General features: G+C 41.4%; 1 protein-coding gene across 2 annotated transcripts; it reads right to left on the bottom strand.

Moving 5' to 3' along the window:
• Positions 1 to 37: 37 nt before the first annotated feature.
• Positions 38 to 27,859, bottom strand: LOC119196251 (heterogeneous nuclear ribonucleoprotein C). Of its 2 annotated transcripts, none has more exons than XM_037451793.2 (7): positions 27,620 to 27,859; positions 23,245 to 23,320; positions 7,568 to 7,618; positions 3,174 to 3,343; positions 2,632 to 2,745; positions 1,835 to 1,992; positions 38 to 1,298 (listed from the first exon to the last, which is right to left on the bottom strand). In XM_037451793.2, exons 1-7 carry the CDS (start codon positions 27,639 to 27,641, stop codon positions 1,260 to 1,262), a joined length of 630 nt encoding a protein of 209 aa, XP_037307690.2. In that variant the 5' UTR covers positions 27,642 to 27,859; the 3' UTR covers positions 38 to 1,259. The 2 variants fall into 2 exon arrangements, with proteins under 2 accessions (XP_037307690.2, XP_037307697.2); XM_037451800.2 differs by having other exon boundaries at positions 27,674 to 27,859.

Below are 27,859 nucleotides of genomic sequence, written 5' to 3'. Positions count from 1 at the left end.
GCATCTATGACCATATGGTCTCTCAAAAAAAACCACACACTTTCATGTACTGTATTTATACTCCATAGGAAAATACCTTTACTACTGGGACTGAGTATTTCACTTGTATTTCCACTTGGCTAATCTGAAGAATGCAAACAAAAAAAATGTAACACCATAGGAATAACAGCATTGTTTTCTTTTAAAAATAAGTCATGAGAAGTCCTAAAGCAAGATTCAAATCAGACACGTCAACAATTACAGTAAAGTTTACAATAATACACAATATGTCTAAAAAGTGCCAAATACATGATGGAAGACCGTAGTAACATTTCATCAACACATTTTACAGCATACAGATACACGCAGAAAACAACCTGTCAACTGAATGATCAGCGTTACACTTCAATCTCTTCAATCTAACCAATGTTAACTTTGTCCAGCTGAATTCTCGTGTACAATAGAGGGAAAGGGAGCGCTGAGCGTCAACAAAAAGCCCCATTGAGATCAAGTTTGAGAGTGTAGCGCTTTCCTTTGTTTTCACAAGTTTTGCTTTTACATTACATGTAAAATTCCAGTAGTAATTGCAGTTATACCATTATTTTGAAAATTATAATATGTAAGTATGTTGTTAATGTTGTTAATAAGTGCCCTAGCTTCATTAATATTGTTGGTTCTATATTGTTTCTAAGTAATCTTATTCAAGTAGAAGAATTTTATTTCTTGGGAGACACTGGTGAAGCAGCAGAATGTTGCAGCACCTCTGATAACATGACACATACATTATTATTCTAAAGTATTACCATATGTAAAGTCTGATGCTGGCATTTGCTGCGTGAAAAAATCAATTTTTAAACTACTAAGACAATGTTTAAAATGTGACTTATTTCGATTAATTTTGTAGTGTTTGGATTAATATTGGAAACTAAGCATTTGTGTAGACCCTCTTTTAAAATATAATAGGAATGGCTCCGTAGGCGGTAAAATAAAAAAAGTTGAATTCATTACAGTTTATCCAGTTGTCCTTTCTGATTACTGTCTCACTCTCTCAGGCCAACTTTACAAATCATTACTAATAAGATATATTTGTACTTAATGTATATAAGTCATCTGTGTCAATGTTTTATTTTGACTTGAAATTATTCTCACAGAAACCAGGCTGTTGTGACACAATGACATACATGTAGCGTGATATCTGATAATTTCAGTGTCGGCTGTTCTTCTCCTCCTCCATGTTTGGCACTTAATACATGTCTTCTATGTCTTCTCATGTTCCTCCCTCATATTCCCTCCTCTGGGTCAGAGCTGTAGTTGCTCATCTGTAACAGACAGACGGACAAAGAGTGAGGGACAAAACAAAGAAACATTTCCCTGAACTGCAAGCTCACAATGACTGAAGTGAAAAATGAAATGACTACATACTAGTGGACTAATGATCCACACAGCCCATGTTATATTAATGCCACCTGGTCACTTGAATACTTTGAGATGCGTAAATGTAGTGTATTGTTGTGATTTGTGTATTTTGTGTGTTGTTTTATGCCAAATTCCAAAAGCACATTTTCATTTGAAGCTAATCGTATGGACAGTAAGGAAATGTGAATCTGAAGGGTGCTAGTTATGAATGGCCTTTTGTTAGAACTCATTCGGCGTGTTAGAGACATCTCCAGTGTATTATTGTTCTAAATTATTATTTTTATCATCCACAAAATGGGACGCTAGCAGACATACTGCTTGACAAAAAAAATGTTGGCACCATTAGATTTAGGACAACAATAGCTAAAGGGAAAGCCCCCTGCTGATTCCCGTTCGAGTCCTTCCAGAACAAGTGCACACAGTCTTCAGGTGCATTTACCGTGTGGTGTTCATCACCAGGCCCCCTCAGGTCCGGTTTCTCTCTGCGGATTCGATGGCGGGAGCTGGGTGGAGAGAGGGAGGAGAGGGAGTGCTCGGGGCTGCTGGCAGACAGAGCGTACAGTGAGCCGGCTGGACTGTCCTCTCTCAGGGGAGAACCTACAGAGCAGAAATAAACAGATGCATGCCATGCAGTTTAAGCGTCGAGCTGAGGCCCTGTTTCCTTTGGAGAAGAAAATGCATGTTTTGTGTGGTTCACAGACAAAAACGTCTCCCGCTGACTTTGTATTTAATGCAGAAAACAAGAGTGGGAGTGACAGGATGAAGGACAGATGAGGGGGAAGTGATGGGAGATGCAGATGGAGAAAAAGTATTTTGTTCAAAAGTCCACATGAGGGCAGCAGCAACTCATGCACACTGATCTGTGGTCGCTCTAAGTCTTCAATATGTCTTTTTTAGGAACTGTCGTCAAGCACATTGTTTGTTTAGCATGTCCCATCATTTGCTCACATCCATATATCCAGACATCGCAATCCATTGGATGGCGGTCCTGCTTCAACTTTAAAATGATCAGTGGAGGGAAATAATGAATTAGTCCGGTAGAATAGGAGGTGCAGTACGATCCCATCCCCCAGTATCCTCTGCCACACACATCCTGAAGAATTCTGATTGGGGTTGTGACTGCTAAAGGTAATCAAGCAGAAAAGGGGCATATTGCCAGATTCCACCTAAAATGTTTTTGACGTGTGAATAGATTATCCATCAGCTGCTTCCACTGTCTTTGTGAACGAGTCTCACCTTTGCTGTCGTTCCTCTCTGTGTCCATTTTGTCAAGATTGTCGAGCAGCCCATCGATCTGTGTCTTTATCAGAGTCAGCTCCTTTTTAATCACCTGCAGCTCCTGCATGCCCACTGCAGGGATGAAGACGGTGAGATTGTAAGGGACGTTAGGAAATTATAATACTACCTGAAAATCCATTATGGGATTAGCTAGAATATTGAGGAATGCACATATTTGCTTTCTTGCCAAGAGTTAGATGAGAAGATGCATACCAGAGAGCTATTTACCATCTCATCTAACTCTCTGCAACAAAGAAAAAAAGCATATTCCTCAAAATGTGTAAGTGTTTAAATCATTGTGTAACTTCAGTAAAATACACAAAGCATATTGTGCTTGACTGTATTGTGCTAAAAAGTACGAGAGGCAAAACACGACAGGCTGAGATTTGTATTAACAATTTTTTTTTTTAATGTTAAGAAGCATTCCCCTTTCAAACTAAGAGAAAAGATCTGCATCATCTAATGCAATCTTTTTTCTTCACTCCATTCATATTACTCACACTTGGCTGCGGATGAATTTGTGGAGTGGGCTCTGGAGCTTTTGAAGTGAGTTCTGTCTCGACTGCGTCTGTTCCCAGAGGAGTAGGAGGAGGAACGGGATCGCTTGGCCGGACCGGGTCCGACGGGCAGAGGCGACAGCGATGCCGGCACACGTTGGTAGTCATACGCCCTAAAAGTTCAGCAGATAGAATTTGAAAACCACACGTCTTTATGTGCTTGCAGGAATTTTGTTTAATTTTTGGGAAGGTGTGCTGTGAGAAGAAAGAGAACCTGCTCACAATCATGACATGGCACAGTTGTCCCTGATGTTAGGCATCACTTCAATATGATAACTTTGGCTTTACTTGATTTAAAAAGAAAGTGAAATGTTGAAAAACATGTATATGTTCCCTCAAAATTTGTATCAAAACTCAACACTTATTGCATTGGTACTCATGTTGAAAACATTCAATCCTTGCCCTACCAAGAGACGTAGAGAGGGAGAAACGACATATTAAAGGAAAGCTGTGACACTTAAATAAATAAATAAAATAATCTGATCAAACACCTCATAGATAAAAAGGGTATTTTCAATATTATTTAGTATTTTACTTTCCATCCCTGTTTCTCTCTCTCTTGTGCTGATGTTGCCTCCTCCCTGTGGAAGGCTCCATGTCTCTAACTGTCACTGAATGTAATTGGTTCTGTCAGGACCAATCAATAGCTTGCTGCCAGGCGTAGTGCTGGTGACATGGGGGGTATCACAGGCAAAGTCTATAGAGCTTACAGAAACCTCACTGAGTTGTGCCTGTGTGCATGTGCATGTTTCAGTAGAACTAGAGGCAATGTTGTGACTGATGCAGAAAGGGATTTGACCTTAAAACACACAACGACCAGGTGAGAACACAGCAAGGCAAAGCAGGCCCAGAACAAGCAAACCGTTCAGCAAAGAGCAAGGATGAACCCCGACCAAGTCCAAATATGATTATGTCATTATTAATTGTACTTGTGGGAGAGGTTTGGAACTGTTATTCACTATTATCACTGTGGCTTGGGTTAAGATCAGTGGTAGAATATTGATGGATGTGTAACTAATAAAAAAAATATATGTATATTTATAATTAAGTTCTTTTGATAAAATTGACACATGACCACTGAGATGATGAGCTACGTTAGCAAACAGCAGTGACAGGGTTTACTTTGGGTCTGATGATGCTGCCTGAAATGCAACAAAAACTGATTGAAAGGACATGAACAGTGTATAATGTCTCCTGACAGCCTGCAACCAAAAGCAAAAAAGCTACAGTATAACTAATGTTACTGTCTGCGACATGAAAGGAAAACATTTCCACATTACAGATTAAATCTCTTTTTCTCATTAAAAATCTTGAGTGCTTTTTAGACCTGAAGGTACCAAAACATTGATCATTCTGATAAACCTTGTCTCAATGTGGACGTATCTAGATCAAGGACAGTCTGATCTAAATAGTGTCAATGGTTTCTGCAAAGCCTCGGGAGTGAACAGCTTCCCTGCTGTTTGACGCCAGCACACAACAGGAAGGCAAGCTGTCAGCTCGAGGCACTTGGAGTCGGACCGTAAAGTAGATTACTGGCTGAGCTGATAGCCAGATAGTGGGCCACTTTGAAAAGTTTCCTCAATTTTTGTCTTTCACCCTGCTATATTCTCCAAAGAGTGTATTCCGGATTTTTGTGTTCTTCTCACATCCAAAGTGTGCAAACAAACGCACAGGCATCACAATGTCATATAAGGATGAAGTGTATTAGGCCACCATCAGTGTGTGAGATTAGAGGATTTGAGCATTGTCCATGTTGAGAGAAACAGAGACCAGAGGCTTACGGGGGTTTAAAGTCCTTCAGAGCAGTTTGCAGGGGCAGATAGACAATGTGTTGTTATACCGGCTTTGAAGTGTCATCTCAGAGAATGGAAGCTCAGACAATGAGAGACTGTGGACGAGTGAGGATTACAGAAAAGTGTGTGAGTGTTTGAGAGAGAGAGAGAGAGAGAGAGAGTGTTTGTCTCTATGGATTAGACCCCACACGAAAAGCAGCTTTGTCAGCTGGAGCTGTTATCTGTGTGTATAAAGACACTTTTCTATCATGTTGGCACAAGAGGACAAAAAATAAATAAAAAAAAGTATTTTTTTCCCCCCACATATTGATGTTCCACAAACACACATACACACACACACACACACACACACACACACACACACACACACACACAATGCACTCAAACCCAGAGGCATGTACATGCGCACGCACACATCAATATGCACACGCAGTTGTCAATAGTTTTAGTCAACAGCGTGGGGAATAATCATGCAGTGTGTTAAAAACAAATTGAAAATCAGTGGTGAGTGTTCCCCCTGAGCATAGAGGAAAAAATGCAGAGCAAGGCAAAATAAATGCAAAAAACTAAAGCAATGAAAAGATGACAGTTAACACTGAGCAACAGAGCATCGATACGTGCACGTGCATGAAGGCCGTGGAATGAGTTGTGTATTCGGTGCTCGTGTGTTTTATGTGTCTGCCTGCTTGTATTCAGATGTGCCGAGTGGAGTGTCTATGCCTGTGGCCTGCAGGGTGTAGGGAGGTCCTGCACAATTTCATGTGGAGGATCAATAATATAAAGTCACTCTGAGTGGAGCTCAGTTGAACTCACTACCTTGTTGACCTAACCACTGCACTTAACTGCATAAGAGTGTGTTCTGCAGTAACATACAAAAAGGCGAGTGCACACAACAAACTAACTGAGTTCATTACAAAGAACCTGCTCAGTTTAGGGGTTTTAATTGAAGAGCATTATTCAACCTTAATGGATGGTTGTTATTGTCAATCTGTTGTTATATTTAGAAAAAATATATATAACAACTGTGCGATCAAATTGATCGGTGACGATGATTAATGTTAGTTGTGTCTGTTTTCTTGGGAAATTAATGACGCTCAAAATATGAATGTATTGCGGTGTAGTGAGTCGGTAACGTAACATACGAAGAAATCCATATTTAATTTGAATGTTTTGCCGTTATTGTCAATACCTGTTTGTGTGTGTCATTACGAAGAAATCTATATGTATTTAATTTGGACGTTTTCTCATTATTGTAAATACTGGTATGTTGTGCCAACTATTACAATTAAATCTAGTCATTGACGGGTCGTCAGGGCCAGTGAGGCCTTCTTTGCTCACCTGAACATCATCAGAATATCAATTTCATTTGGATACATATTTTGATACACAAATATGCATCAAATGATTTCACACTATTCTCTTCAATTCAACCTCTTGGTTCGACTGCTTCCAGTCTCAGGTTAAAGGTTTGGACGGCTGGCCTTTATGTCTTAGGATCTTAGGCCTTGAGAATCAAGATTGTGGGCAGTTGTAGCTTAAAGTGAACAGAAACATAACTGTGCTGTTAACCAACCCGATTTGAAGTGGGTGACACCAGGTCCAGCATGCATCCATAATGACCCTGTGGCGACCTGAACGAGCTATGTGGTGTGTATCTACAAGCGTATTTTTCTACTCACAAAGACTGATGGGGGAGCAGAGATTCATTTGTTTCCAGGCATACTCGCAACGCCATTTTAAAGACAGACATTTCAAGAAAAACTAGACTACCGTATTTTCACGACTATAAGGCGCACTGGATTATAAGGCGCACCTTCAATGAATCGCCTATTTTAGAACTATTTTCCTATATAGGGCGCACCGGATTATAAGGCTCATAGAATAGAAGATACTGCAGTAAAACGTTTGACTGGGGTTGCGTTATGCATCCACTAGATCAGGCTGTGCTAAATCAAACGTTATTAAGCGTTCACTCCCATGGTAACGTTGTTCAAACGTTAATGTGGATATTAACAATATCTCTGAACCTCCAACATTTGTTCCAACGTTTTTTGAGAAAAAAAAAGATTTTAAAATACGGTAGATTGTAAGAAGAGGTCGGCCAACCCGCATGCTAAGGTCACAGGCACAGAAGAGGATTCATTGAGGAATTCAAAGAAACCTCTGTAACATGGATGTAAGGAAATGACATGACCAAGTTTGCTAAACAGAGGCATTTTAGATTCAGCTACACGATGCTTGAACGGGATTACGCATCCCAAATCCACAAGGTGGGTGTCTTCCCGGAAAGTGTGCACTGTGTGTGTCCGTGTGCAACGAGTGATCAGCCACCACCCGACAGCTTCCGGCTGTTAAGTAGTAGCTGGCGACATCGTAAGCACAGCCAGGATGACGGACGTCTGTGTGGCAGAGAGCGACAGAGAGCGGAGACTATCGCAGACAGCAAGGTTTAGGGATCCACCTTAGCCTCTTCCTTTAGCCCCCTGTGACACGCAGACAAGCAATGATGTGTGTGAGCTGCCATGCGTGGCTCTCTGACATTACCTGTCATTGTAGTCCTCGTGGTAGCTGTCACAGTCCAGGTCGAACTCGGATCTGCAGAAGTGGTGGAGAAGGAGACGGGGGTGGTGGTTAGTGAAGCATTTCTCAAAGATTCACCATGCGTCTTTACTGGGGCGATCAAACATTCCTCTTAAAAAGGCAGCAAACTCGCTTGGCGTATCAATTTATAGCCTCAACCGATTATTGCGGTACTATCCCTTCATCTGGAAAGAAAGCAATGCTCAGATCTCCAGCCAGCTTGAAAAAGACATTGGATTTGTTTTGCTGCAGCCTCCAAGATGGAAAATCCATAGAATCTTGTGTGCAAACTGTACCACCCACTGAACATCTCATCTCATGTGCACGCTTGGTGAGGTGAGGCAAGCAGTGAGGCAGGTGAGCGAAGTAACACGAGGGAACTGAAATGTGCTGCGAGCTGGACCGTACCTGTATAACAGACGAGAGGAGGTGCAGGACAGAAGTGACACTAAGGCAGAGCGGGATTACATTCTGGTGTGTCAGACATCAGCATTCCAAGTGTCCCTAATAACGCCGCCATGTTTCTCTACCTGCATCGGTCTCTCTTTGTCTCTCTTACTGACTAATCCCTCTCAATCAGTCTTTACCCTTCTGTCGTTCATACTTTCTCTTTGTTTGACCGTACTCCTTCCATTTCTCTTTTAATTAGTCTTGCAATTCCATTCAAAAGCTTGACCTGCAAGATAGATAGGTCAAGCGCATTGAAAAAAAACAGCACCTAGGTTAAACATTTATATATGCTGTTATTCTATTTAAAAAAACTGAATCGCTACATCATAATGACTTAAACAGAGGCAGCACCTTACAGGTCAGGATAACTGATGTAAAAGCAGAAAAGCCTTTAACCTGCATTATCTCTACCGGCCATCAGGGGGCGACTTGTCTCGAAATAAATCCGATTACCCTATTTTTCACTTAATATCTTTGCTGCATAAACACTGTAGACAAGAGGTAATGGTTTAAATCGCTTGTTTCAATTCTTCTAAACAGCATGATTTTCATTTTGTAAATTAAGGTAAACAAAGTAAAACAGTCGATAAGTGTGCCGCATGCTTGTAAACAGCTAATACCACAGTTTGTCTTTAACCCTTTAATAGTGTTTCCAGTTCATTAAAGTTAAAAAATAAATGAGGACTATTGTAGTGGTACAGCAAATCTGTGGAAATCAAACGATAGCAGAAAGACACTAATTCCTCCACAGATGAGAGGGGAACTACAATTCAAGTTAGAACTCTCAAAATTTGTCAAAAAGACTAAGCCTTTTTTAAAAGCGAGTCTTATGATCCATTGTTAAAATATTTTTTCTTTAGACACTAGAGTAAGCAAAAATTGCATTTCAAAGCAACCACATAAAACGTATGTAATTTGCTGCAACAAATCTATGACACATTTTAGAGTGACTCGCAAATTTCCACATCCAAGTGACATCCTCTTTTCAGACAATGTGTGAAGAAAACAAGATTTTTGTTCTACGTATTTTGGGAAAATAACCCCCAAAGCCCCTGCCATCTGCTTATCTGTCACTCAGGGAGGCAGTGATTCCCCTGGTTGTCATCAAGCTGCTCGTCTCAAAGAAGAAATGTATTTTTTCTATGCCAGGATGAACAGCAGGGGACTAAACCAAATACTTCTCCGTATTCAGAATTACACACACTTTCAAAACGAACATCACCTCCGGATGTGAAGTGAAGACTTATTTTGGACTGGACCGTAATCACGTCTCCCCCAACGTTGCTTTCATGGGCTTCATTTCTTCTCATAGCAGCTGGTTCCCGGAGCCAGGAGGCAGGAAACCACAAAATAATTCAGTGCTGGTTGTCTGAGCTGCACAACACTGCAGAGCACATTTTTACATTTTATTTAAAGTCTGCCCTCTGATACTCGTTAGAACGGAGGATGTATACATATTGCACCAGCTCATTTTGTGCATTTTGGGACACAAATAAAAAGGGCATTTTTGTGTGACTGGTAATTTTACGGTAAGCCTTCATTCTGTTCCCCTGAAGGACACACACACAGAGGCAGAAGGACAAGAAAACGAGAACTCCACGGTCCTGAAATGAGCATTCTACTCTCCAAGTGAATTCAGCCAGAAGAGTGAATCCTCACTGAGGAGAAAATAGGCTGCTGATCTTTCCTATTTTTTCTCGCATCAGCGTTCACTGATTTACCTTCGTCATTTTACGTTCTGGATGCAGCTCTGAAGCAGACGGGGATCATCAATTGTTAATTCTTTGTTTTTGTTTTTCAGGATTAGGCTTAGGTTAGAATTAGACAACATATTTGTATAGAATTAATTTCAATATCAAAAAAGGCTTTAGAAAAGAAAAATCTGAAATACAATATATACATACATTTAGATATCGGTATATAGATACGTCTTGTATCAGCTTGTATGTATGTATGTATATCTATATAATCATGTGTGTTGCTTTTAACCACTGAATGTTGAAAAATACTGTATATGTATGTTTTATTCATTTGGTTAGCCGGTGATGTTTAACAACGCTAAATGTGTGACAGGTTTTGACTGTAATTACATCCAAAGTGCGCAGCCAAATGACTGGGTCACTGTGTGGGGGGGCTGAGGGGGGGGGGGGGAGGAGAGAGAGAGAGAGGGAGAGAGAGGCAGATGGACAGCAGGGTCACTAAAGGCTAATTAATTTCTTTTCATAATTTCACAAGTGCCAAAGCAATCCATTAGGCATGGCCGACTATAAATCATCTCAGCCTCAGCGTGCCTGTGTGTGCGTGTGTGTGTGTGTGTGCATGTGTGTTTGTGCATGTGTGTTTGTGCATAAGCCAAAGATGAGCTGCTTTTTGTGTGAACAAAGAAGCCCAGAAATGTTCCCCAACAACCCGCTGTGAACAGAAATTCATCAGTTTCATTCCAACTGTGGGAGAACGTCTGAAGTGTGTGTGCGCTGCTGTGCGTGCGTGTGTGATGAGTTATTAGAGATTTGGCTCAGAGCCTTGACAGATGCAATTTACATCGTGCTGACAATGCATCAAAGTCACATTGTATGTGAGATTCTTGTTTTCTTGATTGTGTTGATATCTTCGGTGATAAATATTCACTGCTGTAGTCGTTCCTCCTGCACTTCTTTGACAATCAATTCACAGCACTGTCAACATTTTCTGGTGTGATTCTCGGTACGAACGGGCTGAATAAGTTGATACAAGACATACCAGTTTTAGTACAAATAACAACAGAATTTTAGCTCTTGTCTGAAAAACAACATCTTCACAGATGAAAAAGAAGTTCTATTCATTAAAATGCCACAAACGTGCTATCCCCACTGATGATAAGATTGTCTTCACAGGATACGATTACAAATGTCAGAGAAATATACACAGAGCACGTTTATGTCAATATTAAACAGACTTGAAGTTGAGAAAAAGAAAGCAGCGAACGTAAAAATAGCTAACATACAACATAGAGCCATGCATCTTCAGTGTCCTTTTATCTATAACGGTTTGTCAAGGAATATGTAGAGTTTGATTAAATGTTGTTTAATAATGTAGAGTATTTATTTGTATCATAATGAGAGAGACAGCCAGGAAAGGCAGGGAAGAGACAAGCAGCAAAAGGGCCGGACTAAAACATGTGCCGCCGCGTCAAGTACATCATTTTTTTCTTACATGATTTCAAGAAAATTGCACTTGCATTTGATAGGATTTGTTAGTGTTCAAAAGCACACTCGCCATAGTTGAAGGAATTAGTTCCAGTTACTGAATTTCCCTTTGTATGCTTCCTAAAAATGTGATGGTCATTGAGTTAAAATTACATTTTTAAAATCAGCTGAAGAACAGGCTGTGACTGTGCTTCCCCGAGACTGCAGATTTAAAACTGGCCAGAATGCAGGTTTAGTAAAAAATGATAGGATCCAATACTGGAATATTACTGACCATGCTCTTAAAATGACTGCATTTAACAGAAGCATGATAACAGATTATTCCTGTGTGCTTTATGTAGAGGCTTTTGCTAAATCAATTCTGCCTATATTCTTCTATATGAAAACATAAACCATTTACCAGCATCACTCTTGAAGACAACGAGACTTTAATCAACAAGTCGAATAATTTCTTACTATCTATTAAACTCTAGTAAGCACCTGTTATCTCCCTCATTGGAGCTCTGCAGGGGTTAAATGTGAGGGGAAGCCTCCCAGCATGCTATGTAGAAGAGGATTAATGAAGAGGAGTCTCATGCTATGTGTGTGCCTCCATTTGAAAAAGTGTTAATGTGCTCCTCATTGTGTCCCCATTATTTTTATATCTCACTTGTTACATAATTAGTCATATGAGCAAATGCGGTGAGATTAGAGAGATGCTCTGTGACAGTTACATTCTCAAACAATGCTGAAATCCAGGTGCGATATAGATGAGACCTTTCAGACTAAAGGCTTCTTTTCATTTTCATTTCTCACCCTAACTCCCATGACTATATATCCCACAAATCAACAAACTTGGTTCTTTCACGCTTTTCCCAGTAAAGAAATGATTCTGACGATGAGACATTTTAGCTCCTTCAAAGTGCAGATGAATGAACCCAATGCTTTTATGTCTTCACGCTCAGAGAGTAATTCTTTGTATGTTTGCCTCAGCCAACAGAACTGCAGCTTCAGCTGGTTCAAACACTGCAGCTCATCTTCTAACAAAGGAAAAGCAGGGGGCACATTACTCCAACGTTGGCCTCTCTCCATGATACCCGTGGAGTTAAAGAGTCAAATTAAACTAATTACCTATTGAGTAATGCAACAGTGTGAAGTACCCAGTGAAGTAGTTTGGGGTTTTGTCAAAAGTGCAGTCACAGGTTTCTTGTGTGCTGTTTGAAATAACCTCTTATCTCTTGTGTTATTCCTGCATTGAATTTTTTTGTGGTCTGATCTTTAATGCCTCACTTTGCGCTTGATGGTTTCTAATGTAAAAAAACGCAGTTTTGGAAGGCAATATATATATATATATATGTTGAGAAGAAATAGTTCAAAATGAAATTCCTTTTGCTCGTATAGCAGCAACAGCAACCAGCATCTATGGTTATAATTCTCAGATCACAATTTAATGCTGAAACCTTGACTAATAACCAATAACCAACTGGTCACGAAACATCTAAATAAGAGACAAAGACCCTCGCTGACCCTTGCTCTGAACGTTTCATTTCCTCTCAAAGTACCAGAAGAGACTCCTAGAGTTACCTTGTGAGGTCAATAAAAGGTTCTTATATTGCCGACGTCAAAGTGAAGTGAAGTTTGACACGATGACGATCGATCTGATGAAACCGTACGACAGGCTGCAGACTACAATACAATTTGTGATGAGAGCAGCTGATCTCAATTCTCTCAGGAACTCTGTGACCTGACCTAGTTCCCGGTGGCATTGTGTTTGCAAAGCTTGAAACCCATGTGTTCTTGAATGATCCATTTGTTGTCTTTCCTTCTGTCACCGTAGACAATCTACGATGACACTGAGGGGGGGGGGTTAGACGTGTGTATTCTTTCAAACATCTATTTTCCTGCTCAAGTTCCTTTGTGCAGGGTTGTCCTTCTGATTGGACAACAGGGACCTCTCTGATGTGTGCTGTAGCCTCTCTTTACACCAAGAAGCAGGGTCAGACCTTCTTGCTCCTCGCAGGAGTCAGACGCTCTGTGATCAGTGATGTGTGCAGGACAGAAGCCAATCAATACCACATTACCATGTGATCTGCTCCTGTGACATTCATTATTGCTTGTACTGTATGTAGTGAGAAATGTACGGCTTGAGAGGTAGTAGAGTAATGACAGCTCCAGGAGGTCATAAATCCATATCCTACATGCATCAACGTCAACTTACAGCTGAATGTCATTCAGTCTGAGAAGTTGAGTTACATAGATAGGAGTTATGTTCCAGATTGCAATCATCCTTCCTCACTTTAGTTTAAGTAGCCCCTGAATGGCAAACAGCCGTGTAGGTTTGATTGGAGCCACATCTGAGCGGAGCAGAAGAGAAGTGCATTGACAGGGAGGAGCAGTGCTGCTGCATCAATAAGGCATTGGACAGGGGCCAGGTCTACAGCTGGAGCTTAATAGACAGTTCCTGTACAAAAGACATACATCAGGGAACAGGAGACTCGATGAAGGGTGTCCCAAAGGAAAACAATATTTTCTTCCTTTGGTCCATTTGTCCATCACAATGCATCCCTCTTGTCCCTTCAGAGGTGAACTCATCAGGGCTAAACCAACACTCAGATGGAGGGCGGAGGCAGAGCCAACTTGCCAAAGCTCTCAAACAAGAGCGGATAAAGTGGAGAGGACAGAGAGGCTGAGAAAGGGTGGAGTGGCTCCTTTGTTAAAATGACAAGGAGGATGGGGGGCGGAGAGAGAAATGAGTCAAGATTCCCCAGCAGCTGTCAGGATGTGGACATTCCTTACTGATGCAGCCAGCTTGTGTGGGATCAGCCACGGAGTGAAGCATGGTCTGGTTACTGTTTGATTAGCCAAAGAATTCAGAGATGGAAATAATGAGCCAGCCCGTGTTTTTATTACAAGCAAACTGTGATGGGGATCTGACTCCTTGAAATAAACCAAGTCATAAGAAACAGCAGTTTTTAAATGTTTTTCCATCAGGGTCAAAGACGGTGTCTCACAGTCTATCACCATTAAAGCTGTAATTTCATCATTTGCCGCTGGGCTTTCATCTCACAGTAACTGAACAGGTTCAAAACACTGAACAGAAGCTCTGCGACACTAAACCCATGAAAGAAACATAACAGGAAGAGATAACACAGCGATGTTGCAGATACAGTATGCAGTAGAGGGACTCAATGTACCGACCCTGGACCGTCTAAACTAAAGATTAACATAATCCGCCTTTCAAATCAGTCAGTTTCACAGGTGTTTATTGTGAAGGCCCAAAGCGCTTTTATATTGATTACTCATTGAGCACTCCTGCAGCATGAGATATGAATAAATAAATAATGTAAATGTTTTGTAGCCACCATGAAAACACATCATATGATCCAGTCTTGAATACAGGAATACAAAGATAAAGATAAAAATAAGATCAGAGTCAAGAACTGTATCTTTTATCACTCGAAGCCGTGCAGTATAATCTGTGTCTGTTTATGTGCTGCGGTTATTCCTGTTTGTGTGTGTGCTGTACGTGGGTGTAGGTATGTCTGCACACTATACATATGTGGATATGTAGAAAGGTGTAGGTTGAGCTCGACGTGCTATAGAAACATGCTCCCCTCAGTAGCGTCAACAATGTGGCATAAACCTCCTGAGGCCAAAGGCCAATTCTTCAGCGTGACTTATGACCATCGGCACACAACTCAACACAAAATGCTGTTACTTTATTCTAAAGTGCATCTTCTAATACGTGCGGCTTGTCTCCAGGAGGCCCAACTGCTTTTGCTCGCTGCCGTTCATCAAAAGCTCAGAGGCTCGGTGGGAGCAGTAATTGGAAATATCCGACTTCAGGTTATTTAGTGCTTATTAGCAGCATTACACAGCAGTAAGGTGACAAGTGACATCCGGGGCCACTCACAGCGCGCCCTCCCATGCACTCATTAAGCATAAAGAGCTCGAGGAACACAGATATCTAGACACCTCCTATAACAAGGGCGACTGCCCCCGTCAGCAGCGACTTAGAGCGCAAAGTTAAAAGGTTACCCGAGGCTGCCTGAAGTAGTTAATCCTTTCAGTCTTTTCAACTCTGTCAAGCCTCTGCATCATTTTAATGTCCTGAACTATTCTGTTGTCCGGAAATTATCAGGGAATTAAAAGCTAAAAGTCACTTCAACTCAACGCCTTGAAGGGCAAAGCAGCACGATTACACACAGCGCAAATTAACTTGCTCGCTACGAAAAGGAAAGTAAAAAAAACTAAATAGCAAAGCTTTGTGTGTGTGTGTGTGTGTGTGTGTGTGTGTTTGAGTAGCTGTCTCTAGGTAGACTTTGGTATCCAGCCACTGAGCAAACAAATACAGTTATCTCTTTGGACAAAAAGAGAATATATGAATATTTAGAGGAGATGTTGGACAAATAAGAAGCTGCCATTCAGAAAGGCCCCCCGAAGAGCTTTCTGACATTTTAACGGTGATCAACATGACTGACATTTGCAGAGTCAACCTCGGACTGCAGTCTGCAACTCCCGCTGGAAAACACTCAAACCTCAGCTGGCATCAGCTTTGTTAAGTCAAAAACCTCCCTGAATCTGTCAAGATAGATATTGAAAAGCAGAGGAAGCAAAAGTGAAGAAACACAGATGTGTTAGAAATTGCACATGTTTGTATTTAATGTAAGTTTATAAATGTAAGTGTATATATATAAAAGGAGATGGCCACATCAAGGGGTCCTCTCAGTCTGTCTTTGTATTGTCCTGTCGGATGTTTTTAGTGATAAACATCCTGTAAGAAACCAGGAATTTTAAGAGGTTCCTAGAGAGTGACTTTGATTTTTTAATGTTGTGTGCATACATACATAAAAGGTACCCTGAGGCCCACTGGGATCACTGATGTTCTGTTGTTCCTCTTGGGAGATGCAACCACGTGTACTCACAAATTCACACTTTTTTATATACTCACACACTGGTAACCCCCATTACCCTCCTGTGCTGACATAGCGCTTTTACAGTGCAGGACAAGAAAAGCCTCTCCTGCTCCCAACAGCTGACAAAGACACTGCTCTCCATCTCACACTCTTTCACTGAACTCTTAGTCTTTCATTGCCTGCATCTCCCACTTCACCAGAGCACAGCACTACCCATTTAGCAACATAAGCATTTCCTACTGCACCCATGGCTTTGGGGACATTTCATATCATTTCTTTGCCGACATACAGTGACCAAGACACTGTGGGACGTAAGCAATAAGTCATTTTCTGTCCCTTCAAAAGAAGTACTCTGAGGATTGGGCGGTAAAAAAAGGAATAAATGAATCCCATTTTCTATTTTTATTAGATACTCTTTTTTAATGCTAATAATTAAAGAAACAAAAATAATAAACATAATGAGAATGAAAGTCAACATCAACTGGAATAAAAAGCTTGTAAAGTTAAATATATTACACTTGAAGGTCTGTTTAAGTAAGTGGTGCGGTTGTTTTTATATAGTAACAGCCAGATGTTTCGTCCTTAAGTGCCTGCATGGAGGACGTATTATGGAATTTACTGTTTCACGGCAATATGATTAAATTGAGAATTTACTCTCGAGAAATCATAATGAATAGCTTAATGGACTTTTATGTCCCTAAAATGTTTGTTTTACCTGCTGAAAATGTTGCCCTTCTAGGGGTGCCTACAAATACTTCATTATAAAATAAACACTGGTAAGGGCCCCCCACAGCATGATTCCCGCCCTGCCAAATCGCCCCTCCGCCCCATTGCTCTGTGACTCTCCAACTCGCTCTGCCATCAACAATGAACTTATAATAATAATAATCGGTTTCCTTAGTGTTCTACTCATGCTCTGTAAGGTTCCTGCCAGCTTCAATCTGGTGATGCAAGCAGCAAGAAAAAGTATTCGACAACCCCTTTTGAAACGGAACAAAGACAACTTGACAGTAATAACAGCATAGTGGTGTCTTTAAAAGTTACCAAACATAAGCAGCCAGTTGATGTGCTGAGGATACTGTGGCGTGTACGTGAATGCTCCTGGACTGGATTACCTCAGTATTTCCAAAGACACTATGTGGTGAAAGTCAATTGTTTTTATGGCTTTATTTTTCACAGGGCCCGGTGAGGCAGGTTGTTCCCCTAAGCTCACTGACAGTCTAAATGCACGCCAGTATTGATTGTCCTTCCTCTGGCCCTTTCGCACAGTCTTGCTGGGGTCACATTAAAAGCTTTATAAGCCTTTTGTGGGCTACAGGGCTTGAATCTCACCCGTCTTAACTTACAATATATTGACATATTGGGCTCTGACAGGGTCTTTTTTTATCATATGGCCTGCGGGTGTTTATGATCTTGTGCCTGGTAGTGTGAGCGAGACCGAGAGATTGTGTGAGTGTGCTGGTTTATGTGTCTATGCACAGTATACACTCTCCGTACTGTGCTGAACCCGGGGAGCAAGTGTCAGCGAATGGCTGTGTTAAGTCACGCGCAGACATTGAATCGGTGTGTGCTGGTAAGTGTGATTGTGCGTGCATGTTTGTGTGTGTGTGTACAGGGAGAAGGCTCGTCCTCTTGCTGCCCTGGGGGCTCAGAGCCCATTTCCTGTTGTGCAGTGTGATAAGTTTCCCTGTCAGATCCTCCCAGCACCACCATATTTCTGATAAGCTCTACTGCTAGTTTTTCCGACCTCTGGCACTGAGATCAATTTGAGATTGATTCGGAATGCCCTGCTGGGCCGAGCTGGAAGATCAATTTGAGATGGATTGTTCACGCCAGGGGGCCAATGACACGCAGTGCAGTGCTCACTTGCTTCCCCTTCTTTGCTTTCTTCACCCCTCACTCTCCCTAACTGTTTTTATTTCTGTCCCTGAATGTTCCTCTTCCATCTATTCCTCTCTCCTTCAGCTGTTTAGCACCGTTCTGTTGTTTCTCTGTATTACACCATGCATGTTTTTTTCATCAGTCCGTATTCATTCTTCCTTCTCTACCTCTCTCACCAGCTTCCCTTCTCTCCACCAAGCTCTGAAAAAGCAGCAATGGTAGAAATGACTTCATTAGCACGGGGACCAACCCCTGTAGACTGATAAGCCTGCAGGACAGGTGCAATAACTCATCCGGGTTGGCAACGCAGCTAAAGAAATACATGCATTTAAAGCAAGACACACCAACACACCATCATACACTGACATGACAATAGATTTATGTTAAAGAGAAATCCTCAGTTGTGATCATGGTAACTTCTTCCATCATATCCTGACCTACTAATGCCTGGCATTCCTCCACACAGCATCAGCTCTACAGCCTCCATATCAACCTCTTGCTCTTCGCTTCAACAGTCTTCCATCATTAGTTGTTTTATGCTTCCTAAAAAAGGACGTGGCAGTGGCCTTGAAACCGACAGATGCACTCTCCTCCCTTCTCTGCACGGAGTGACCTTTTCCTCAGCAGTACATCCACCTCTGACTGCACTGACCTTTACCTACAGTACACCCTCCTCTGCTCCCTCCCAGGAATGGATTACAGGCACCGAATTGTCTGTGCATCCAACCACGCAGAAACACAGGCGACAAAAAAAAAGATGGAAAGCTGGACATAAAAATGAAAACGGCAGTGACATTTTAAAACTGATGCTGAAGTGGAAGAGGAAGGTATCTTTTCTTTGGTGAATGGCTACTGGGCTGTTTTTTGCCGCGGCAGAAGCAAAATATTGCATTACTATTGAAATACTTTGTCGCTGTGGACGGTGTGAGAAGATGCAGAGTTAAGTATCCTTAAACAAACATATAAAGTATTGTCCCAACCATATCACTGCTACGTCACCCATTGGTTTGTGAACTGCTATTTTGAATTGTTGTCTGTGACGGGGGAGTTGTACTGAAAACATAACATGAAAAGGTTAAAGTTTTAAGATGAAAACACAGAAAACCTCAAGATCATCAACACCAAAGTAGCCATGCCCTAAAGCCACCCCGCTTCATCATCAATTTTATTCTAAATAGGATCATTTTAAAGACGGACATGATGTGTTGAAGAAGATGATGATGATGAAGAAGAATACAATGTGAACTGAGGTAATAAATCAAGTAAGTAGGTTATTCTTTTCATAGACTTCCATTGAATATAAATTATTCTCACAACGAGAGAACAAAGGAAAGAACGGTCTGTGTTTTGCCTTTATTCTCTTCATTGTTTGATTGACACAACTTTTAAATAAAAATAGATGGGAAATAGATGCCGCAATGCATTCTTGTGAATAAGACAACAGGGCATCTGCTTATGTCCTCTAAGGAAACTAATTGGGTAGCCTGCAGGATGTTTTTTGCACCCTTATTTCACACTAGTCCTGGGTGGTTCAGAAGTGACCTGTACATAGTTTATCATCATAACCCAACATCCACTCTGGGACGGCGCGTGTGGATTGAGCACTATGTTGTATCTATTTCACATATTCCAGTCTTTTATTCCCATTAATAGTACATGAATGTGACTTATTATCTCCCAGTATGATGCACCCCTTTTATTCAAAATAAAATCTATTACTGTCATGTTTTAAAGAGATAATCAGGATGTCATGCATACAGATTTAGCTGTGGGTGGGTATCATAACAGCTGGCAGCCAGCTGCTGTGTTGTGACAATCAGAGTAATGTCACAGTCCAGCAAAGAAATGTTGGCGCATCAAAAACGAGTGAATTTCAACATTGCTTTCCTAAGTGCTGATTGCCGTCATTTGCCCTTTGCTTTTTCACTGCTTCTGGTGGTTTGACAGATGTCAGCTAGCTGAGCCCCAGGCAAGCTACACAAATCTGACAAAATAAGTGTTGCGTATGCAATATGCAGCTTTACGGTTCAATTGTCATTATTACCACACTGCCTCTGAAAGGTTTTAAAGAATGATTCCGGATTATTAACAGTTGTGTATTTATTGCCTCCAAGGAAGTTATGTTTTTAGTTTGGTTTGCCGGTTTATTTGTCAGTTTTGTGAAAAACTGCAAGGCCAATTTTCATAAAACTGGACGAACGCCTGACTGTTTGTTCCTGTTGCCCCATGAGTAATAGCAATAAACATGGAGGAACAACAACAACGATACCGTAACCTATAAAAATGATGGCCAAAACACTAAAGACCAATGTTGTAACTAACCAAACATTGTTTTGTTATTTGCTGTAGCCCTCTTATGGCTCATTTCCTTTTTAATATTTGTACTATCGGCCATCAAATTAGCCTTTGAGTTTTGTCTCTCTCTGTATCAAACAGAACAGACATCAGGACATCATTTCCCACTGCGGACTTCATATCCTGCTGCCTCCACCGGCTCCTGCCCCTGTTAAGTGTCTTTTGGGCATTGTGACTGGCAGGTCAGGGCATTGTTTCCATCCTCTATGACCAGCCTTTATGGCAATTAAAACAGATGAGAGAATACTAAAAGACAAAAGCACGTGGAAAAAGCTGACAGAAATACCAGAGAGCAGATGCTCGGTACACTCTGCCGATATGTGTTCAAAAAAAGCGCATGTAATTGGGAGAGAATCAGGTGATTTTTTTCTTTGTCTGCGGCCCTGAACCAAGTGGCTCGTGTTGTTAGGCACCACTGCTCTAGGCCACATTTAAAGAACTTCCCTCCAGGAGTACCTGAGGAATTGCCTGAAGGTGATGTACATACAACAGGAAAACATATTGCTCACCATCACAGCAGAGACATTAATTAAAAGAAGTCTTTTAAACTGTTTAACCCATAATGCTATCCAAGTCATTAGATAACTACACACACGCGCATGACACCTCTGGGGTCCTCTTCCTGGCACCTGAGCCTCCCTGTAGGGGCCACACAATACAGTGAGCTTTTGTAGTAGTGCACTGGAGCGCACAGAGGCCACGGCTGCAGCAGCAACATCTGGATGTGAAACGCTTGCTGCGCTCTCTAACCCATCCCTCCTTTCACAGCTGGCACTCGGCAGGCTAGAGAGGAACTGTGACAAAGACAATAAATGATGACAAAACTATATGCTGTCAGGGAGAAAATGTTCCGGCGTAATGGGAGCAGAGGAAATGGAGAACAACAAATGTGCCAGCTATCATGAGGCAAGAACTGACTTTAACTATATCAAGAGGTTTAAAATGAAAAGCTTTTGTTCAGTTTAACTGTTAACTTTGAGCTACTTCACAGCAATAATTAGAAAGTAAAAGCTGGCAACACAGACGGTGTTCCATAGCAGATTACATTGCTTCTGCATCTTCCGCGGGCTGGAAAGTTTGTTGGTAAAGTAATCTAGGCCACAGGCCGTCGTGTTTGTTGGCCAGCTCTGTGAGAACAGTGGCACCGGGGAGGAGACGGGGCACACTGCTGTCAGACATACAGAGCAGGGTAATTGGAGCCTTGACTAGGATACTTTTGGTGGCTGTGTTGCAATAATTTAAATTTGTGACTTCAGCTCTAATGTAGTTTCAGAGAAACGATAATGTAGATTGGCTTGTGTTATCATTTAATTTCTTAGTTTCTGGAACTCAGAATCTATAATGTGGCGTTCTTAGAAAGGAATTCAAAACCCCATTAGATATTGGCTTCAAGTGAAATTGAAAATAACCTTTTGTATGTTTGACGTTTCACATGAACGTTTTTAGTCATGCTAACGCCATAGCCCCAGAGATGACAGTGACTGTGTGCTTTGGTCCTGAAATAGCTCAACAAATGTTTAATGGGTTGCTCAAGATAGATATGTCATTTCTATGTCAAGGTTTGCCAAGATTGAAAATGTGTTATTACTATTATTACTATTCAACGCTGGTCTTCTTTTCCCCCTGTGAGTCTGTGTATGTGTTTTCAGTGGACACATTTTTGTGAACGCAGCATCAACCGAGCCAGATGCTGTCAAGAAGCTAACAGGTGTGCAGTGGCGATCAAAATAAAGGGTGACTTAGGCGATAGTTTTGGTATAAGCAAGGGCACCGGAGACGTGGCTGGGGACTTTTGGATCGTTAACGTGTGCACAGGGTGGACACGTTCTCTGGTTTAGCTGGCTGGATGTGTCCGTAAACCTGAAAGAGCTACAGAGGTCTCAGTCTCTATCAGAGCTGCTACCTCAGGTGTGTTCCATCTGAGGTTAGTCATTGTGTGTGTGCGTGTGGGTGTGTGTATGACTAACCTCATTAATGCATGGCCGCACGATGTTGAATAACTACATGTTGGAATTGGGCCAGAAAATAACGTTTGCGGGTTTAAGGGAGTGGAGAAGGGAGCGCAAGCAGAGATGAACTGTTTTAAAGCACATGCTGCAGACATAATGTCCCACACTGCAAGTTGTATCAATCTACATACCATGATATGCTACGATGGAACCAGCGCAGAGACAGGAAATGGAGCTGGCAATAATAAAAAAAATATCAGTCTTTATAGAAGAGCTGGAAACACATGCCCCAGTTATGCAAAATGATAAAGAGATTTTCTGATTTGGCTGGGGACAAACCAGTTGGCCTCAATATTATTGAATCTCTTAATTAATATTAATTTCCTCTTCTTTGTAATTCAAACCTATCTTGCATTATGGTGTCCTTTGGTGGATGTCCAGTAAATTATTTTAATATTATTCCTGTCTCCTGTCAACGTAACACAACTTTAACTGTGTAGATCTGTAAAAAGTGGAGAATGTAAAAATTCAGAATTCAAAACTATTACTACCTTAATTCGACACACTGTCATCTCTCCCACTGCCCTCCATTCTATTTGACAGCTATCTAAACAACCAGTTCATGTTAGTGTAGCACCACGGCACTGTATTGAACCACCAGCAATAAACAGTAATCAGCTCATATGTGTGCACTACATCAACAGAGAGATTAAAACATTGAGGGATGGAGACAGCCCCTCCGGCTAAAATCAATAGCAGCTTGCATGCACAGTTGGTATGAAGCCAACAACAAATAATGCGGCATTGATTGCAACACTGAGGTGCAGCCATTGAGTTACCGATAAAAGGTTGCAGCAAATAAGAGAACGCATGATTATCTTAGTGTGTGAGGGCAAGAGTGTGTGTTTGTGTGTTTTTATACTCACCCATAAATGGTGTTGCTGGCCCTCTTACTCGCTGCCCTGGAGCGGCTGGACTTCAACTCTCCACTCATGCTCATGTCTGCATGGAAGTGAAACCAATTAACCGTGCACTGATTGAACAAAGAGAATGAAAATAACACAACACAGCAGGGGCAAAGCACGAGGAGGAATGGTCGATTGGTTCTCTAACCAGAAAATGCTCTATGTTGTCTGGTCATGTTTATCCTACACCCTAGTTTGCTAAATTAACCCCACTTGCTGTCATCATTTGACATGATAATGACTAAAGGGCTGGCCAAGACCAACAGCGCTGTTTTTCAAATACATCTATATACCAACACTCTCCGTTAATTGCTTCTGCCACTCTAAGCCAGCTGTTCACCTCCATGTTTGTCTCCCGCCTGCAAGCGTACATCAGAAATCGGGTGCAGCTTTAGACTTCTAGTCTCAAAAGCCGAACCCCATCTCTCTGTCTTCTTACATCTCTCCTGCAAACAGCTCTGCAGGCATGTTCCAAAGGGCCATTTAACCATTTAACCACGAGCCATCTTGATTACAGGATATGCCAACAGCTCACTGCTCCTGTTGGTTGGGGCTCACCAGTGACTTTCCAAAGGTGAGTGTAAAAGAAAGGAAAGCAAGTGATGAGAGGAGGAGACTAGGCCAGTCTGACACGGACAGATGGGGGGAGGGGGGGGGGGGGTGAATGGAGTGTGACTGGGCCAGCTGCACATACACTCACACAGTGGGACTGTCAAATGGCTGCAAGCTACAATTAATAAAGTATGGGTTTGAATGCGTTCATTTTGACACGTGTATGTGCCTCTACCTCCCGCAGAGACCATTTCCTGACAAATTTAGTCAAACAGTGACCTGCTTCTCTGCAGCCAACTCTGCTGGTGAGAAACTGGCCCTTATTGCTGACACCTTAACTATTACTTGCCTGAGCAGAGCGTGCGTGCACACTACTGCTGTGACTGTGTTGTTGATTTTAGGGATGCAGACCCATATAAAATACGACACGTTTAAAATACATCAAACGAATGAAAGGCATTTCAAAGGATATGTGAAAAATAAGATATAATATGAACTATGTTATTAACAGAAGGTTTTAGATTTGAGAAAGTTGTAATAAAGCCTTTAAAACTAGAAAATGATTTACCACAAGTGAAATTATATTATATTATATATATATTATATTACAAGTACAAATATTACTGAAGTTTCCATCATGCTTCCTGCTTTTGCTTGCCAGAGTTTGATATTTTCACCATGTTAAAAGAAAAGTATAAATAAACAAATATTTAAAGATATACTGGACAGTTCCCGATCTACATAGATCGGGCTGACGTGATCGTATGGCAGAAGGAAACAGAGTTCAGAGTTTTATAATGCGCAACATGACAACTGTATGATTGACTGCATGAAGAAGACGACGGGAGGAGGCTGCTGAGCACAGTTGAGTCCAATGTGTGTGAACTTCAAAGCTCCCTCCACATTTTTCTGGATTTGAACCTGACTTTCTGTTTTGTTTCATGGATGTGTTAAGTTTGAACAGTGGCAAAATTATAACTACAATGCAAGTAATGATGTTTTATACATACCACTTTTTGTTATTAGTTTTTAGTAGCATGTATTTTTATGTATTTTGTTATTGCATTGGTACATTATCCCAAAACTGGTGTTGGGATGCATCAAAGACTATTATTGTAAACTACATATGACAAGAGTGTTTGTATATGGTATTAGTGTCATCATCATGGGCGGCATGTCATTATAACATTGTATGCGGAGTCTTTATTCACATCACATATAAGGAAGAAGCCCAACAGAGTCCAGTAGTGGTGGATTATACTGAAACAAACGCGGGTATAATAGAAGGCAAAGGGCACCAGAGGGGACATCAAGGTCAAACATGGCAATCGGTCACGAGGAGTTGAAAAGCAGCTGCATCGGTCTACAGTCGGTCTGTTTGCAGATTTCAATGGTTTTAAAGCTCAAGAGACGGCTTAGTCACACTACGTGCAAACCAAAAACTGCACAGCATGGAAAGGCTTTTATTATTATAAACTATTCTGCATCTCTACAGGAGGCCTTTGAAGACCCCAGTCTGTCAGCATCCACACTGCTGAAGTGTCCCTGGAGCTCCAGGGAAGCTGCTCTGTGAGAACCTGTGCTTTCACCTCCCTGCACCTACTGATGAGACAACTCACCTATCAGGGCAAACTAGTAATTATATTTTTAATCACTACCTATTAGGCTTTAGGTGATTTATGCATGCAACATTAACACTCAAGAGCAAAACCTCACGACAGTCAAGAACTCTGCTGAAACACACGAATAGGAGGAACTCGTGCACAGCGTGCATTTTATGTTTACAGACTTTTTTTGGCAAGCAGAGTCATTTTTCTGTGCAAATGCGCACGCACCCACACACACACACACACACACACACACACACACACACACAGACGCACGCACACTTTAACTACTGCTGCTGCTTCACCGAGAATTTCAGTCTTGCCAGTAATAAATCCCCCACTACAAATTTCCTTGAAACCTGACACTTTCACAAACACACTCTGAAAAAAATTGTTAACATAGCGCATAGGAAGATGTAATTTAGTACAGCGCGGTCTATTAATCTGTGCACTTTAAAGAGCACAGATTTGTGGAGGATGGGGTAATCCTGCAATCAATTTCAATCAAACACTCAATTTTCTGTCTTCTATCATTTTCTTTCTTCCTGATTCTTCAAATTGTCATGCAATGGGTTGAACCACCGCCCTTAAATTTTTATGAATTTTTTTGTTAATCTCAACTGACTTTTGAGCAGAACACAAATGGTAAACCTGATGACTGCTATACATTGTCAGTGGTATTTTTGTACTATTCACACACCATTATGAATGAAGGCTTTCGCAACAATCGTCTAAACTAGGGAAACTGGGAATTAATTTTTTTTGAATGGGCTTTGGCAGATTCAAGAAACAACGTCATACCTTGGGGGAAAATTAAACAAAGATATTTCTTGTAGATTTTCAATCTAACTGGTAAAGATATTGCTCGTATAACCTTTTGATCTTCTTAGCGCAGAACAAATTTGTCAATATGAAACAATAAAGCAACAAATATATTTTGTTACATTTTAAAAAATGTATTTTGCCCTATAAACTCATGTAAATGTGCCGTTGACACACTTTCTAACCGCTATAATTTCATCTGATGCTTAAAACATTTTCTTTTTGCTGGTTTTCACCTAAATGTGCCCACAGCTCTTAAGTCCTCTCTTTTCTCAATCTTAATTAATCAGCCCATCCTGCCACCCTAAATATGAAGAAAAAATCGTTTAAAAAAAAAATGAGGATGTAAAAGCTCAGCGTGCTGGCTTCTTTTCGTCATGCTGCATCCTCTCCATGTCACACACTACAACGGAGAATGAAACTGTGAGCAAAGCGGCAACGTTTTCTTGTTTTAGCTCTCAGGGCTAAATGCAAAGTTAGTAATCGTAAGCGCAACTGTCAGCATAAAACTCTGAGGATACCGCACATATAAATAACTGAATAAATAAATAAATATGAATGGTTGATATGAATAGAAGGCATGTTGAGAACAGAGTTGTTGGTGTGAGCCAGAAAAGGGTCTCTTTTGACAGCAGCAAAAAAAGCAGTGAAGAGTGACTGTACATGATCTGAGTTACAGACCCTTTCCAAACATCCCACATTATGCAAACCACAGGGAGACAGCCTGAGAGGAGTTTCCCTTTCATCTTCTATTATACATGCGTGCACACTTTACTTGAGACTAAAAAGTAGCTTTGTGAACAAAGTGCTGTTTCTCAACTAGTATGGGAGTTGTGAGGAGACGTTACAGCTCAGATCATTTTAGGGAAAAGATGCATAATTCAAATTCAACAGCTGGGGGTGGGGCATGCTTGAGTACATCACCAGACATAAGTTAATTCTGTTCCGCAAGCCTCCATGCCCAGGGAGCGAATGCTGACCTTGCCAATGGGAGACTTGTGAGAGGTTGAATTGGAATGTCTGTAAATACACGTTGTCAGAAACACTTCTTCATGCATCACAATGTTTACACTATTAACTGAAATGTTCATCTGACTAGGTCAACGTGTGGGTAAGGACACGGAAAGAAAAAAACTGCTCCGGGGGAAAAAGTGTAAAATGAGCCAGAGATTCAGAGCAGCCAGCAGGCGGATTCTATGAAGGCAGAAGATGTGAAGGTAGGACAAACAACGAGAAGCACAGTGAAAATATTGTCTTTCCGACACACGCAAACATCCACCAATACATACATAAACACACACACACACACGCGCGCGCGCGCACACACACACACTGATAAACACCGGAATACTCACATCTCGGGCTAAAGAGGGTCATATCAAGGATCTCAAAACAACGAGGAAACTGACCCTCTTGAGCTGGCTGAGGATGTCTTTGCTTCTCTCTTGCAACTCTCTTTTTGCGTCCTCAGCGTCCGCTGAGTGTGCGTGTGTGTGTGTGCGCGCGTGTGCGTGTGTGTGTGCGTGCGCGCGCGCTCAGGCTCCCTTTTGGCTAAATGCGGTGCTACTACTGACTCGGTGAATAAACCAGCTAGA

The sequence above is a fragment of the Pungitius pungitius genome, chromosome 4, assembly GCF_949316345.1.
Source record: "Pungitius pungitius chromosome 4, fPunPun2.1, whole genome shotgun sequence".
Lineage (NCBI taxonomy): Eukaryota > Metazoa > Chordata > Actinopteri > Perciformes > Gasterosteidae > Pungitius > Pungitius pungitius.
The sequence above is the reverse complement of the archived record's forward strand: the minus strand, read 5'-3'. Positions and strand labels throughout refer to the sequence as shown.